The 15,617-nt window shown below is 48.8% G+C and overlaps 1 protein-coding gene across 25 annotated transcripts in view; it reads right to left on the reverse strand.

Annotated features, from left to right (window-relative positions):
- The window catches only part of LOC135824885 (serine/arginine repetitive matrix protein 2-like), a 38,569-nt gene that overhangs the window by 12,482 nt on the left and 10,470 nt on the right, over positions 1–15,617 (reverse strand). For 3 of the 25 annotated variants that reach the window (XM_065337612.1, XM_065337607.1, XM_065337634.1), the window contains 11 exons: positions 14,909–14,956; positions 14,286–14,321; positions 13,870–13,923; positions 7,259–7,312; positions 6,912–6,965; positions 5,697–5,741; positions 5,304–5,351; positions 4,919–4,969; positions 4,053–4,100; positions 3,747–3,794; positions 3,436–3,483 (listed from right to left, as the gene is read on the reverse strand). In XM_065337612.1, the coding sequence (XP_065193684.1) occupies positions 3,436–3,483; positions 3,747–3,794; positions 4,053–4,100; positions 4,919–4,969; positions 5,304–5,351; positions 5,697–5,741; positions 6,912–6,965; positions 7,259–7,312; positions 13,870–13,923; positions 14,286–14,321; positions 14,909–14,956 (534 nt within the window). The remainder of the gene's footprint in view (positions 1–3,435; positions 3,484–3,746; positions 3,795–4,052; positions 4,101–4,918; positions 4,970–5,303; positions 5,352–5,696; positions 5,742–6,911; positions 6,966–7,258; positions 7,313–13,869; positions 13,924–14,285; positions 14,322–14,908; positions 14,957–15,617) is intronic. The other 22 variants (XM_065337619.1, XM_065337609.1, XM_065337618.1 and 19 more) reach the window with 16 other exon arrangements.

A 15,617-nucleotide genomic window follows, 5' to 3' on the forward strand; every position in this document is an offset into this window, starting at 1 on the left:
TGTTTGCTAAGGCGTAAGGGTGTCTATTGATGACATATACATGTCTAACAAGTTCACACGTTCGCGTTATTGGTACAGCACGACAGCCCGACAGCCCACATGTACTGTATATTGCATCCTGTACTTGAATATGCCAGCTGCTATACAAATGAAACTTCCGTACCCCGAACAGTATCCTGCCAACCGTGGTGTCCCTCAGGGTTCTGTTCTTGGTCCGCTCCTGTTCACCCTGTACACACGCTCTCTTCCAACATGCTTGGCTTTCTCCACCAGCCAACTCTATGCCGATGATACAAATATCTATGTTGCAGACAAGACCGCCGATGCAGCAATTGAAAAGCTTGAGAAAGACTTGCACTCAGTCAGCGAGTTTCTGCACGCCAGAGAACTCAAATTTAACCCGGCAAAGACTCAGTTTCTTGTTCTGCGGAAGCCCACCGTGCAGGCATCCTGTCAGTTGCGATTCTGTGGCACTGTGGTTGAACAATCATCTTGTGCTAAGTATCTTGACATCATTATTGATGAGCACTGGACATTCCGTCAGCAAGTTGATGCACTCCGAAAGAAGGTCAGTGCAAAAGTGAATGCATTTCTTGACCAATGCAGCTAGGCGCACATTTTATCTCTCTTTTGTCCAGTCTACACTGGAATATGCAAGCAATGCTTATGTACACAGTCTGCGACAACATGAATATGATTCTCTCACCCGCATCTCTCGCCGTTCATTGCGTACTGTATTTCGCTACCCACCCACCGCAGATGTTTAGTGTATTCTATCTCGAAACAACCTCACACCCATCACTATCCGTTTCTCCAAGAGTACATAACCCCCCAGAGTGTGCAACTCCACTATGGGTGCTGTCCCGACAGAATTTCAAGTTGACGTCATTTTGATGATGCAATGCGCACTGTACACGGATTATCAGACGAATCCGGAACCTGTGGTTGACCGAAGCCGATCGATCCTGTACAAATTATTGCAAAGAAAAACGTGTGATGCGTTGACACCCGTACACATGTTGTAAATCACTGCTGCAAGGAGCATTGCGTCATACATAATGACGTCAACTTGAAATTCTGTCGGGACAACAGGGTATGTGGGAGTTGCACACTCTGGGGGGTTATGTACTCTTGGTTTCTCCCTTAAGCTGTATCTTCTTGTATTCAGATGCGTTCATTCTTCTGCCAGTTCACTTCTGTGCCGCCTTTTCTGCCTTCGTGCCAATTCTGAGGCACGTAGCCGCACCTGCACAAGGTCTCAAGTCCCGCTTGGACTTGTACTGCCACGAGCCTCCTCTCGATTTGGTTATTCCTCTCTTTCTTATCTAGCCGCCGACCGCTGGAACTCAGTTCCGGCATCGGTCCGCCTTGCTGCTTCACCAAGTCAATTTTGTATCGCAATCCTAGATTGGCTAGGGTACCCCGTAAGGAGACCATAGGTCTGTGGGGACTGCCCTAGAGAGATATGAATAAATACTACACTATACTACTACCCTATTTTCAACACTGCAGCTAAAACATTATTTAAAAAGACACTCAGCACAAGGAAGACATTTTCAATTTCTTTGCTGCAGAATAGCTGATAGGTACTTTCTCCAGCAGCTCGTCTGTAATAATTGTCCGTGATATTGTACTCCGAGCCGCCCGACGTTGACTCCACTGTACAGTAGGTTCCACAAGGCAGGCTTCCTGCATCTTTCGTGTCTCAGTCATAATTGTCCACAGTTCGGAGAAATTTTGATTAGGCCAAAACTATAGGCTTGTTTCCGGTCGGCAACCCCTCAAAAAGGAGACTCGGTCGGCCGGAATGAAACTTTTTTTGGATACTTTTTTTTGGTTCCTCAATCGTTGTGGTATTGATGGACAAGAGCACCTACACATGTACATTGTACTTCGAAGTACATACATCATGGCAAGGATCAATGTCAAAGTTGACTGACTCACTGTTCTTGTACAGCATGTGGTGTATTCCTGTTTTCGTACATCCTGAGAAATCAAGCAAACAGTTCGAGTCCTTCCAGCTCCGTTATTCTAGCTCGTATCGACCCCGGAGGTTTTCGAGCCGACAGCTGAGAATCTCTGCTACCTTGTAGGTGTTTCGATTGTGGAATTCGGTTGAGATTTGACTGAGCTATGACTCGTTGAGTGCTCTTGCACACATGGCATTGCCACCGTTTGTATACATTTGGGACCAAAAAAAGTTTCAGAATTTGGGAAAAAGTGGCCCGGTCGGGCGACCGGAAACAAGGTCATTATTTGTTTTGGCCTTATTGGATGATGGGACGTTGAATTTGAAGGTGATTTTCAAAGTTTCGCTCTTTGTTTTACCTTCGACACTACTGGCTACACTTTTCTTTGGAGAGTCACCAAAATTCAAGGGCAGCTGGTCTTGAGCCTGCCTCTTTAGACGCTTCGACGAACTCTAAGACAGCTCAAAAAGCACGAACCGCGACAACAATTACAGCACTGCACGGCCACTATTCAGAAACTAGTATTTGAAACTTACTATCGAAGTTTCCGCAGCAGCTCAACAAACGCATGCACCTCTTTCTCTGAAGCGAACGCGTAGCTGTATATTCAGTGCAGATTTACTTTACTTTGTATTATCTACTGGTACGTTCAAGACAACAATGTACAACGTCATGTAAATCTACCAAGTTGCATAGCTAGCGGACTGCTCTGGCCTTGGCCGACTGGGCCATAGCATGGGGTGCACACGTCGCATGGGCATGGTGTAGTGGTCACACCCGAACTATGGTGGGAAAAATCAGGGGGGGGGGGGGGGGGGTTCGTTCGAACTCCCCGACCCCCCCCCCCCCTGGATCCGCCCCTGCGCACACACATGCATACATACATACAAAGTTACAAACACACACACACACACACACACACACACCCTGCAGGGAATAATTCACTTTCAATATTTTGCCTACGCAAAATCAAACTTGAATAGCAATTCCAAAATGTTGCGTAGCAATTTTCTTCAACACTTGACAACCGTCCTTCTGCAGAGCTGATCAGAGTGCAAGCTCAGACCACAAATACACTGTAACACCTTAGTTGCAAACCTAGCCTGGTGCCACGATGCAGAGCTCGGCACTTTCGAAGTTTCCTGCATCTATTTTATCCCTAAGAAACACACCCGGCATGTGCACTGTGCATCATAGGGTACAGCGAACAATCAATATGCATCGCAGTTTTCTGCGACACATTTCTGAAGCTGCTTCGCACCTCAGAAGAATTGCGTAGCAAACTGCGATGCGATACCGGTTAAATTATTCCCTGCACACATACACACATCGCTCATTGAGCCCAGTCATAACAGAGAGGCAGTACCTGTGCTGCTCATTCCACCACTGTGCGGTGGCTAATGCAGCTCACTCAGAGACACATAAACAGGGACACCGGACATCGGCCGCACATTCTGCTGCTTACCTCTCCTGTCGGCGACGCGTGTCCGGAGATGGAGACCTGGCTGGCCTGCTACACAGTAAAGAGCAAAACACACCCACACGTACATACGCATGCACACACATACACGCACACATGCGCACGCACGCACACGCGCGCACACACACACACACACACATCACACATCACACATCACACATCGTTCATTGAGCCCAGTCATAACAGAAAGGCAGTGGCTGTGCTGCTCATTCCACCACTGTGCGGTGGCTAATGCAGCTCACTCAGAGACACACAAACAGGGACACCGGACATCGGCCGCACATTCTGCTGCTTACCTCTCCTGTCGGCGACGCGTGTCCGGAGATGGAGACCTGGCTGGCCTGCTACACAGTAAAGAGCAAAACACACCCACACGTACATACGCATGCACACACATACACGCACACATGCGCACGCACGCACGCACACACACACACACACACACACACACACACATCACACATCGCTCATTGAGCCCAGTCATGACAGAGAGACAGTGGCTGTGCTGCTCATTCCAGCACTGTGCGGTGGCTAATGCAGCTCACTCAGAGACACACAGACAGAAACAACGGACATCATCCCCGGCCGCACATTCTACTTACCTGTCCTGTCGGCGTCGTGCGTCCGGAGATGGAGACCTGCCTGGCCTGCTACACAGTAAAGAACAAAGCAGTCAAACACACGCGCACACACGTACCCACGCACCCACACACAGACACCGAAGAAATCCATTTTTCTTCCTTTCTTTATCCATGGGAGATTGTGAGTTTGAGCGCATGAGTGCAGGATGCGATGCACTGACCCATAAAAAGAGTTGCATACTCTTGGTGTGAGTTATCTATCGGGGTAAATACTACTTCCTCCAGAAACAAAACAACTTCATGACTTTTATTCACATGACAGGAGTTGCTGTGCTCAAGAAATTTGGTTAGTGAAACAAAAACACTGCAAGACAATGAGTGGATATACATGTACTCCTGAACAAGGAAATACAACCTCATGAATAAAATAGAGCGGGGAACTCCGCACCCCTAACACCACACACGCTATTCATAGCACTCGAACGCCGGGCTACTTTATTCATAAGGTCCAAGCTCTCTGGCCAGAACGGTGCTTCTGTGAAGTACAGTAAAACCTGCCCTAACCGGACGCCCTTGGTGCAGCGCAATCCGTCCCGATACGAGAGGATTCCGCTTGGTCCAGGGACGCATGTTCGATGCACAGCATGTTTGTGCATGAAAATTTGTCCGGTCAATACAGGATTCCGCTTGGTACAGGGTCCGGCAAATGCAGGCTTCAGTGCATGTACACAGTCATACAAAAGAAATTGGCACCGATTCAGCTCACTCAAAGTCACCATTGATTCTTCAGAGCTGAAATCACCCGGACTGACAGGTCAGTCGAAGTCACGGAACAAAGTGTTCGTTTCCGGAGGGAATACTATGGCTCTGTTTCCCAGGGCACGTACCTTTCCTTGCCACGCTGCCTCTCGGGCCTCGGAGAAGAAGAGGCAGCAGATCTGCAAAGGCGCACGCACAAGAGAACACAGAGTCACAGACACAGCACTGTGACAGCAGTACAGGGGTCAGCTGACAAGACACAGCTAGTCGCAGTCCACCACGGGTATACATTGACGTCAAACCCGCCTTATATGGAAGCTAGCTGAGAGGCAAAATGCCCATTTACGGGTTAAGAGCATACAGAAAATCCATGTAGGGAAGAGCTTGAGTGACAAACGTAGGATGTGACATGCATTGCATATCCTCTACACCACTGTACCAACTGAGATTTTCCTGCGTGTACCTTGCACCACTAAACATCACATCCAAACTGACTGCTTGAAGGCAACTTACTGCTGTCGTCTCTGACGCTGCTCTGGTTCTTGCCTTGGTGATCGAGCTCTGACAGCACACAACACCAAAGACAAAAGGCCACATGCAAAACAATGTACAGTTGTGCCAAGTGATACGCAGATCAATGTACAATTCCAGGAAGAGAGAGGGAGAGAGAGAGAGAGAGAGAGAGAGACAGAGAGAGAGACAGAGAGAGAGAGAGACAGAGAGAGAGAGAGAGACAGAGAGAGATAGAGCGAGGGAGATAGATAGATAGATAGATAGATAGATAGAGAGAGAGAGAGAGAGAGAGAGAGAGAGAGAGACGCACACACACGCCCACGCACACACACACACACACACACACACACACACATAAACACACCGAGGCAGCAATGGTATTCAGTTGCTCACCTGTCTCTACGACGTGGTGGTGGTTCAGGAGAAGCAGATGGTGACCTAAAGAGAACGGCAGCCAACCAACAGCACAGAAAAAATACTGCAGTCAAGACACTAACATGTACATGTATAGAAGGTGAGCTATGACATCATCGATATTCTGCATAGGGAATAGGTCAGCCACAGCGAGCTATGACATCATCGGTATTCTGCATAGGGAACAGGTCAGCCACAGTGAGCTATGACATCGTCGATATTCTGCATAGTGAACAGGTCACCCACTCGTACCCACCAGGCCAATGCACACTCGTCCTGCTTGCTCCAGGCTGGTATTTGTACGGCACATCAATGTTTCAACACTGATGTTGTTTCAACACTGATGTCGAGAAAAACTATGCAAACCCGTTGACTATTGGTCAGTTGCGTCGAAGCTTCTTGCTTGTCACCACGCCACACACCTGACACTGAACCAGAGTATGGCAGGCACATTCACAGACGAATACAAGACAGGCCCGGCGGAACCGGTCCGGTTGGTCAGGCCATGGCCGGACCAACCTTTTGGCTACCAACGTGTGTTTACTGCTGAGGAGGTCATGTGTATACCCTCCAATGGCTCCATATCATACACAAACTGTATGAAAGGCTAGGGTATGGCGGGACCGATGAAAAAACTGCTTTCGTCAGTCCTGCCCGAGTACAGTAAAACCTGTCTAAGGCGACCCCTCAAGGGACGAGAAAAAGTGGTCGCCGTGGTCAGGTGGTCTTCTTATCCAGGTTCAGTGGGTCACGTGACCATATCCACATGTGATACATCGTTTTGATCAGTGCATCACAGTGCGCTAGTGCACACGCCTATGCTACTCTAGCATGACTCATGTGCCTGGGGTCGTCAGACCTATCAGACAAATGTCGTGCATTCACCACTAGTATTAGCACTAGCTATAACGTAGATCTCCACAGTTCCTGCACTGATGTGTAGATCTACCATGCCTGGTGCACCGTGCAATGCGTACATTTACATGACTAGCACTGTGCAACGCGGTCGCGGGTGGGTGGTCGTCGGTCGCGTTGAGCGAGTGGTCGCCTTATCCGAGGTGTTTTGAATGTGAATGCGTCCGTGACAAGGAAAAGTGGTCGTCATATCCGAGTGGTGGCCATTACAGGTTTTACTGTCTTACTGTATAGTCTAGATCACTGCTTCAGAGTACTGCGGGACAAGGGCTCAATTACCTTTCCTTGCGACGACGCCTCTCCTGCCTGGGCGGTGGTGACGGTGATGCAGACCTGAACGTGTGCACACACACACACACACACATGCACGCACGCACGCACACACACACACACACACACACACACACACACACACACACACACACACACACACACACACAAATTCATGCCAACATTTGGTAAAACACCCATGTGCACTTGTTGCAAGCTCTTTTCCAGCATCCAAGACTTACAGAGTCACATAACATACCTCTGCAAAGCCATGGAAATCCACGGTGACATTAAACACTAGCAGTACACTATATTGATGACCTATAGAGAGATACATTGTATCAATGGTGACTTACTTCTGTTGTCGTCGCCGCCTTGGGGGTTCTGGCTCTTGCTCGGGTGACCGTGCCCTGGTAACACACGAGTATGCCATGATATCAGATAAACCTTGTATTGTAGAAACACGCTTTTAGTTTGACAGCATATTACAAGGTGGTGGACACAAGGTTGTAGTGAGGGACACTGTTTCCGAACACGGTGTTCCACCGCTCTGTAATATGCTGTCAGACTACTGAGCGACACAGGACAAGTGCATAGCATCTTCATCGTAAGAGTGTGCATGTACACGTACTCTGCTGGATCAGCTAGTGCAGCCGCACTACCTCTGCCTATCGTGTAGACAAGAGTATGTGACTACCCAGGCGTATGCAACTTCACTATCGTCTATGGGTGCTGTCCCGACAGAATTTCAAGTTGATATCATTTTCACGATGCAGTGCGTACGTACTGTCAGACGTGTCCTAGACCTGTGGTGGACAAAGTCGCATTTCATCCTGTACAAAATTACTAGTAGTTTTAAGGAAACACGTGTGATGCGTTGACATGACGTAAATCGCTGGTGCAAGGAGCATTGCATCGTAAGAAAGAAGTCAACTTGAAATTCTGCCGGGACAGCAGCGTGTGCGGGGGGTTGCACTCTCCTGGTGGAGGTCAGTGAAGCCCCAATCCCGGACCCACTCCCTACACCCTACACCCTGCACCAAGTAGTCCTTGCCACACGGGGCAGTGTAGAAGACATTGCCAAAATCGACTCGCAGCACAGCTCTTGAGTCGTGCGTTGGATTTCACTGGCCAGAACTAGGTTAGAAAGCGGTGTGACGTGAAACCCAGACACATGCCCACTGTGACAGGCGCAGATCGATTTCGATGACACTATGCATATGTGGGCATAAGCACTGTACTGCGCTTTGTTGATCAAGGCGACATGCGGACTGTTCTATTATTTTGATATACAGTGAAACCTGTCTAAGACGACCACTCAGGGGACATTCAAAATGTGGCCGCCATTGCCAGGTGGTCTCCTTATGCAGGGTCATTTGACTGGAAATAGCATCCCTTGGTCCTGGTTGCATTGGTCTTCTTGGACAGGTGGTCGCCTTATCCGAGTGGTCACCTTGACAGGTTTTACTGTACTACCATTGTATATGTGGGACTCAGTGACCGATCAGTCCCCGTGACCAATCATCCAGTCACAAACACCCGGTGAGCAGTACAAACTGTCACCGAGTCACGGACTGGGTTTTTTTTGTCCGGATGACCAGTCACAAAGAGTACGCGACTTCCCCTGTGAGCGATCACAAAATCACGATCCAAACGAGAGAGCTTGGAAGCTCAGGGCCCTACGCTATGCTTTTTGCCTTGATGGCCTAGACAAAAAAAAGCATTGGGATGTTATAAATTCTTTAAAAATTCCTTTTTTTCAAGACATAACCTGGGATTCGAACCCGCACTATCGCGCCCTGCATGCATCCCCCGATACACTTCGCATACATACTAACTCTTCCAAGTTGCTTCACATTATGACCTTGCATTTGAAAGCCCTATGTGAATATGCATTGTGGCCAGCCGTCTTTGATGGTACGGTACGGAAGGGATAAGTACTGGAGAGGTACGATCGAGGGTAATACGACACCGTCTCCCGTACCGTACCATCAAACACAGCTGGCCACATACAGCTGCCCGCAATATTCAAATAGGGCTTTCAAACGCAAGATCATAACGTGAAGCAACTTGTAAGAATGGGTATGAATGCGAAGTGTATGGGGGAATGCATGTAGGGCGATAGTGCGGGTTCGAATCCCAGGATATGCCTGAAAAAATAGGAGAATTGAAAAATTTATAACATCCCTATGATTTTTTGCCGTCAGATACGGGATAGCGTCAGGCGTGACACAAACAAACAAACAAACACACAAACAAACAAATACCAAATTAAAGCTGTGTGGACCCTGGCTAGCGCCAGACGTTACTGAAGTAACGTCTTCTGCATAGCTACGGGAATAATTACTATGACTGTATGGCCGGTGTTGGCATGTGCAGCATGGCTCACGGTCATCCACCACGAGGCTCTCCTTTTTGTGATGCATCCAGGGAGGTAGGTATTGTACTACTCCCTGGATGCATCCACTTCGATACTTCCTGTTCCAGTGGCAGGCAGTGGTTTTTTGAGGTGGCAGTTTTTTTTTGTCATGATGGCAGATGACATGCATGTATGTTGTAAATGTATGAGCCCCGTACACACTCCCCTACACATATTCATGCACTCCCCTACACAATATTCATGCACTCCCTGCCGACCCCGTTTCCCGCTCACCCTGTCTCGCTAACTGCATGCACCCCTTTTCCCGCTCACCCTGTCTCGCTTAATGTACGCACCCCTTTTCCCGCTCACCCTATTCCCACTTACTGCATGCACCCCTTTTTTTCCCCTCCATAGCTTTAGATATACCCTGAAGGCTGCGCTTGCGCAGGCTGATCGATGTCCTTGTGCTATTCTCCTAGTCTGGACCTCTTGTTCTCCCAGTCTAGTCTTTTGTGCTATTCCAGTCCTTGTTCTAGTTGTTCCAGTCTCTTTCCTCGAGATAATATAACCATTCTGAAAGCCCTACGAGTGTACTGAGAATAGTAGTAACAAGAGTGGTTGTAGTTAGTGGTCCTTATTTGATTACAGGTATACAGTCATCTAGAGGCTAGAGGTTATGCGATACCGACAAATCCGCCATATATAGGAGCCAGTTGGGGTGGCAAAATGCCCAAAGCGGGCACAGAAACCCCTTATATAGAAGAATTTGGGGTGGCAATGACGTGTATCGCATAACCACTTATAGGATCGGTACGAAGGCCAGAGCCATTCCCAAAACCAAAGACCGTGGTGCAGACCGCTTTTGGAGCGTGATGGCAGAAACCACGACGGCGTGCCAAATAAAGGCGAAGAACCCCAAATGCGGGGAAAGGAAGATTTCTGCCGAAATCAAGGACTGATCAAGGCCTGATCGTGACGGAGTCTCAAATCCAAAAGGTATTGCGATGCTTACTTATTTGACCTGGAAGAGAACGCACTGTTCTATAAGTCCACAGAACTGAATGAAAAGCATCGCCTTTGTGTGTCGCGAGAAAGGCTCGTGGAGTTGCTGCAGAAGGAGCACCAGCGGGACCACCGGCATGCCGAAACTTGCTACGGCATTGCCACTACTACCCGGTGGTCCGTGAGAACATCATCGCTCTGTGTGAGGAGCACGTGAAAAGTACGGCATGTCAACGCCAGGCTCCCCTGCCGAAAACGTCGTTGGTTCGCCGATCCATCTTGGCCACGTACCCAAATTCGCGATGGCAGATGGATTTGAAGAAGTTGCCTTCCGTACGTGGCTTTAAGTATGTGTGCAACATCGTGGACTGCTACTCTAGGTTCACGTTGGGTGCAGGCATCAAGTCCAAGTCTGCAAAGGATGTATGTGCAGTGGTGCTCAAATGCATTTATGCATATGGCCCACCAAGGATCCTGCAGACGGACAATGGCAGGGAGTTCAACAACGCCAGCTTGGCTCAGGCACACATTATGTGTATGAGTGTACAGTGTATGGACGAACTCAACTGGCAGTTGATCCGTATTTGGGTGCTTCGTACACATCAACCAGTGTGGGTGTTCCGTGCACCCAATCTTGGCGGAGCAGCTGGTACAGCAGCACTTGTTGGCAAGTGGCGTGAAGGAACTGTGCTCCGTCACGTTATGGTGAGCCTGGGAACTTCATGCTATATGAAGTGGAGGCTGAGGACGGCTCATTCAAATCTTCCTTTGCTGCAGCTCATGTAAAGCCCAGATCGACATCGCCAGCCAAAATGTGGTGCAGCCAACGGGATTTCCCCATGCCATCTGACTGGGTGAACAAGGCTACTCCAGTCAGACAATTCACCCCCTCCTCGTCTTGAAGCGTGGTCTTCACATTGTCGATAGCATCGCTTGGCGCGGCGTAAAGAGTGATACTGGCAGTTGATCCGTATTTGGGTGCTTCGTACACATCAAACAGTGTGGGTGTTCCGTGCACCCAATCTTGGCGGAGCAGCTGGTACAGCAGCACTTGTTGGCAAGTGGCGTGAAGGAACTGTGCTCCGTCACGTTATGGTGAGCCTGGGAACTTCATGCTATATGAAGTGGAGGCTGAGGACGGCTCATTCAAATCTTCCTTTGCTGCAGCTCATGTAAAGCCCAGATCGACATCGCCAGCCAAAATGTGGTGCAGCCAACGGGATTTCCCCATGCCATCTGACTGGGTGAACAAGGCTACTCCAGTCAGACAATTCACCCCCTCCTCGTCTTGAAGCGTGGTCTTCACATTGTCGATAGCATCGCTTGGCGCGGCGTAAAGAGTGATACTGGCAGTTGATCCGTATTTGGGTGCTTCGTACACATCAAACAGTGTGGGTGTTCCGTGCACCCAATCTTGGCGGAGCAGCTGGTACAGCAGCACTTGTTGGCAAGTGGCGTGAAGGAACTGTGCTCCGTCACGTTATGGTGAGCCTGGGAACTTCATGCTATATGAAGTGGAGGCTGAGGACGGCTCATTCAAATCTTCCTTTGCTGCAGCTCATGTAAAGCCCAGATCGACATTGCTAGCCAAAATGTGGTGCAGCCAACGGGATTTCCCCATGCCATCTGACTGGGTGAACAAGGCTACTCCAGTCAGACAATTCACCCCTCCTCGTCTTGAAGCGTGGTCTTCACATTGTCGATAGCATCGCTTGGCGCGACGTAAAGAGTGATGGTCTAGCCAGGAAGAGTGTTGACGAAATTCTGCATTCCACCACAGAGACGAAGTACCAAGTGAAGAGTGGACTCCTGCTGAATGTTGTAGTCACTCAGGGTTCGGCAGTCTGCCAACTGCGTGCCGGCGAAAATCAAACGCTGCTGGTCTTGGGGAATACCCTCCTTGTCTTGGTCAGCAGCCTGCCTGTCGTCGTCCTCATCAGCTTCGCCATCACCACCGGTAGTATACATGTAGGTAGCGGGTCGCTTGGAATCGCCATCGGAGTCTCCAGTGTGTGCCGTGCGGAGAGAGGGTGATCCACGCTAGCACCCTGACTGTGCTGCAGGCTAATAAGCAGGGCCAAGCCTAGGAAGGCAAGAAACATGATTCTCATCTTGATTCGTCGCACGGAGCTGCAGCGGGTTGAGCCATGGTGGTCTGGGGTCGAATCACGTTGATTTATTTATTCGTGAAAATTATCGGTAATTCCGGATAGCCCCTACTACAAACACTCTCAACGAAAAAGAAATAATTTATAAATACAGGGATGAATTTATTGTCATATTTTTGCATAGCAGTTTCTTCTATACAAAATCACAATTGTGCAGCAGTCTTTGATTTTGATTAGCATTTTTCTTTGAAGGTTGGGTGTTTACCACATTGTCCTTCTTGAGAGTGATGCCTGAAAGCCCATTTGCAAAAAAATCGACTGAATCATACATGTGCACGCAGATTGAGAGTGCCTGCACCACATACACTGCACTGTATGCATGTTACTTGACAGCACAGGCTAGGCATGGATAATCTGTATGTATCGCAGTTTTCTGCGAGTCACGGTGACTTTTGAGCAGCAGTAGGTCGATCTTGCATCGCAAACTGCGACGCGATACTGGATAAATTTATCCCTGATTTATAGAGGTCACAACTGTACGTAACATTCTGCCTGGGACTGCTTACAGGGAAATATAGCGGTCACAGCTGTACATTCAGCCTGTGACTGCTCACAGGGAATTCTGCAGTACAAATCACTCGGTGAGCAGTCACGAACTGTGTGCTCTACACATGTATGCACAGCAAATGTGTGTAGAGCACACAGTGCGTATAGTGATTTGTGACTAGCCATGGAGTGTTGTGACTGGTAACACAATTTGTGACTGGTCATGGGGGGGGGGGGGGACTGCTTGACTGGTCACGGGGACCGTGATTGGTCATGGGGCCTTGACTGGTCACTGAGTCCTACATATATCTTCTTCTGGAGAGAGCACTCCCAGGATACTGAGTCTGGGTGGTAGTGATCATCACTCCGGATTCCATTTTACCTTCCATATACCGTAAAATACCATTGACCCCCCCCCCATGGCCATGTCGCTTCCCAGCTGGGTTTTCGGCAGGGGGTGGGAATTAGATCAAGGCTATGTCAAGTGCAGTACGATGTACAACAATGTGGAAGATCAGACTCGATGTGCTGGATTGTGCATATTTTCATCCTGGATTGGCACGTATCGTGTACAGCAGTGCATGCGTCGGTTCAACATCGTATTTCGCTGTATACGCCGAAGTCGCTTCACAAGTAGAACATCGACAGGGGGCGGGAATTAGAGAGGGGGCGGATCAACGGTACTTTACGGTACTGTAAGGCGGCAAATTTTCAGCTCGTTAAATTTTAGCCTCCATCGGCGATACTCCTTTTCAGCCGCATTAAATTTCAGCCTGTGTGGCTTCTGCCCGCATACACTACTATACGGAATCATGTCAATAAAAATTTCAGCCGCAGCTTATTTTAGGCCTCAAAGAGTAAAGCCGAAAATAAACATGCGCCAAATATGTCGATTTACAGTACACTATATTCGGAGAAGCACAGGAAAGAGTATGGACGTGACACATACCTTTCACGGCGCTGCCGGCGTGGAGGAGAGGGAGATGGTGACTTTCTTCTGTGACTGTAAACACACGCACGCACACACACGCACGCACACACCCACGCACGAACACATCCACACACACTTGTACTTGCTCGCTACCAGAAACTGGTCACGTGGGTCTCCCCGGGAGAGGGGAGAGAAATTCAAAAGGAATCTTGGAAAGATGACTCAAACGGCTACTGAACCAAGGTCTACAAAATCGTCCCCCCCCCCCCCCAAATAAAAAGAAAGAAAGAAAAAATAAATCAACTCAACTGTCCGTCTTGAATTCTCACGGTAAAGGGACAATCTGTTATGCTTGGTCTGAGAAACATTCCATAAGTAAAACAGAGTTACCATGCCTGCTTCAAGTTGGTGAAATGTGTAGAGTGGTGACCTACCTATCCCTGCGACGCACTGGCTCAGGAGATGGTGATCTAAAGGCAACACACAAGACACAAACACCAGGGGCGTTGGACACGTGTCGGTCACTACGGTATTGACCATACTACTTTTCGTCTCAAGCACCCCGTGAATCAATAAAATACACTGAATTTCCAAAATATTCGCCTCAGCAACCCCTCCCTGCTAGTAAATTGTACTACAGATGGCTGACCGTACCACACTAAAATACTTTCCGACATCCCTGAACACACATGTGCATGCAGAGAAAAGCACGTTGACTTAGGCACACAGACATGCAGTGTGTGTTGATAGTTGGTACATGCACACAGGCCTGCTTATACATGTCTCCTCTTCAAGCAGGGAAATATCGAGAGACCATGCCAAACTCTCTGTCTCCGTCTCCCTCTCCTTCTCATACAGAACACTAAAGGGCTGCTCACTGAAATCTGATCGCATGAGTCAAGTACGTGAGCGTCGGGTGCCGTGCAGCCCTAGACTTGCGACAACTGGGATGCGAACTGGTACAGTGCAGCGGGGTGCAAACGTTATCTCACGCCTTTGGATTTCATTGAGCAGCACTGTACTAAACAGCATCCACACACGAAGAGAAAACACTCACCTGTTTCTCCTCGCTCTTGGCTCAGGCGAACGGGACACTGATGGACTCCTACAAAAACGAAACGAACAAGTCAACAACAGGTACAAACACAAGTCAATCATCGCACCACAAGTACGGTAACTAAACGTCACTTGGAGACTAGCTTAGATTGTCGGGTAGCGCAACAGCAGTGTCTTGTTTCATACACCACCTGACATGGTTCTGTAAGTTAAGCTGGCAAATACTAATAGTGCCGAGTGGCCAGCAGAGAGTTGAACCAAAACAGGATTGCATAGGTTGCGAACAACCCAGTATCTATCATGCACAGCGTGCAAATACTGCGCACGGACTTGTCACGTGATGTGAAGTTCTGCCGTCGTCACAGACCCCATAGACGGGAGTTGCACACTCCCAGGGTTATGTACTCTTACAGATGTGCTCGCAATATGCCCTGGGCTACAGTGCTGGGAGTATCCTGGCACACACACACACACACACATTCAACTGTTACTAGAAACTACAGGGTCGTCATCGGGTAGAAGGATACCCGTGCTACCCGTAATTAGAGCGGGTATTCGGCTAGCAGGTTGCTCCTGAGAACCGGTATTTTCGCAACGGTGCATGTAAAAAGCATGGCTATATGCTTACTGTACAATTTCTATGCCACTCACAGAACGAACTATGTCAAAAATATACCCGATAGAGTACCCGTGCTACCAGGATAGAAATA

The sequence above is a fragment of the Sycon ciliatum genome, chromosome 9 (genome assembly GCF_964019385.1).
Source record: "Sycon ciliatum chromosome 9, ocSycCili1.1, whole genome shotgun sequence".
In the NCBI taxonomy this organism is placed as follows: Eukaryota; Metazoa; Porifera; class Calcarea; order Leucosolenida; family Sycettidae; genus Sycon; species Sycon ciliatum.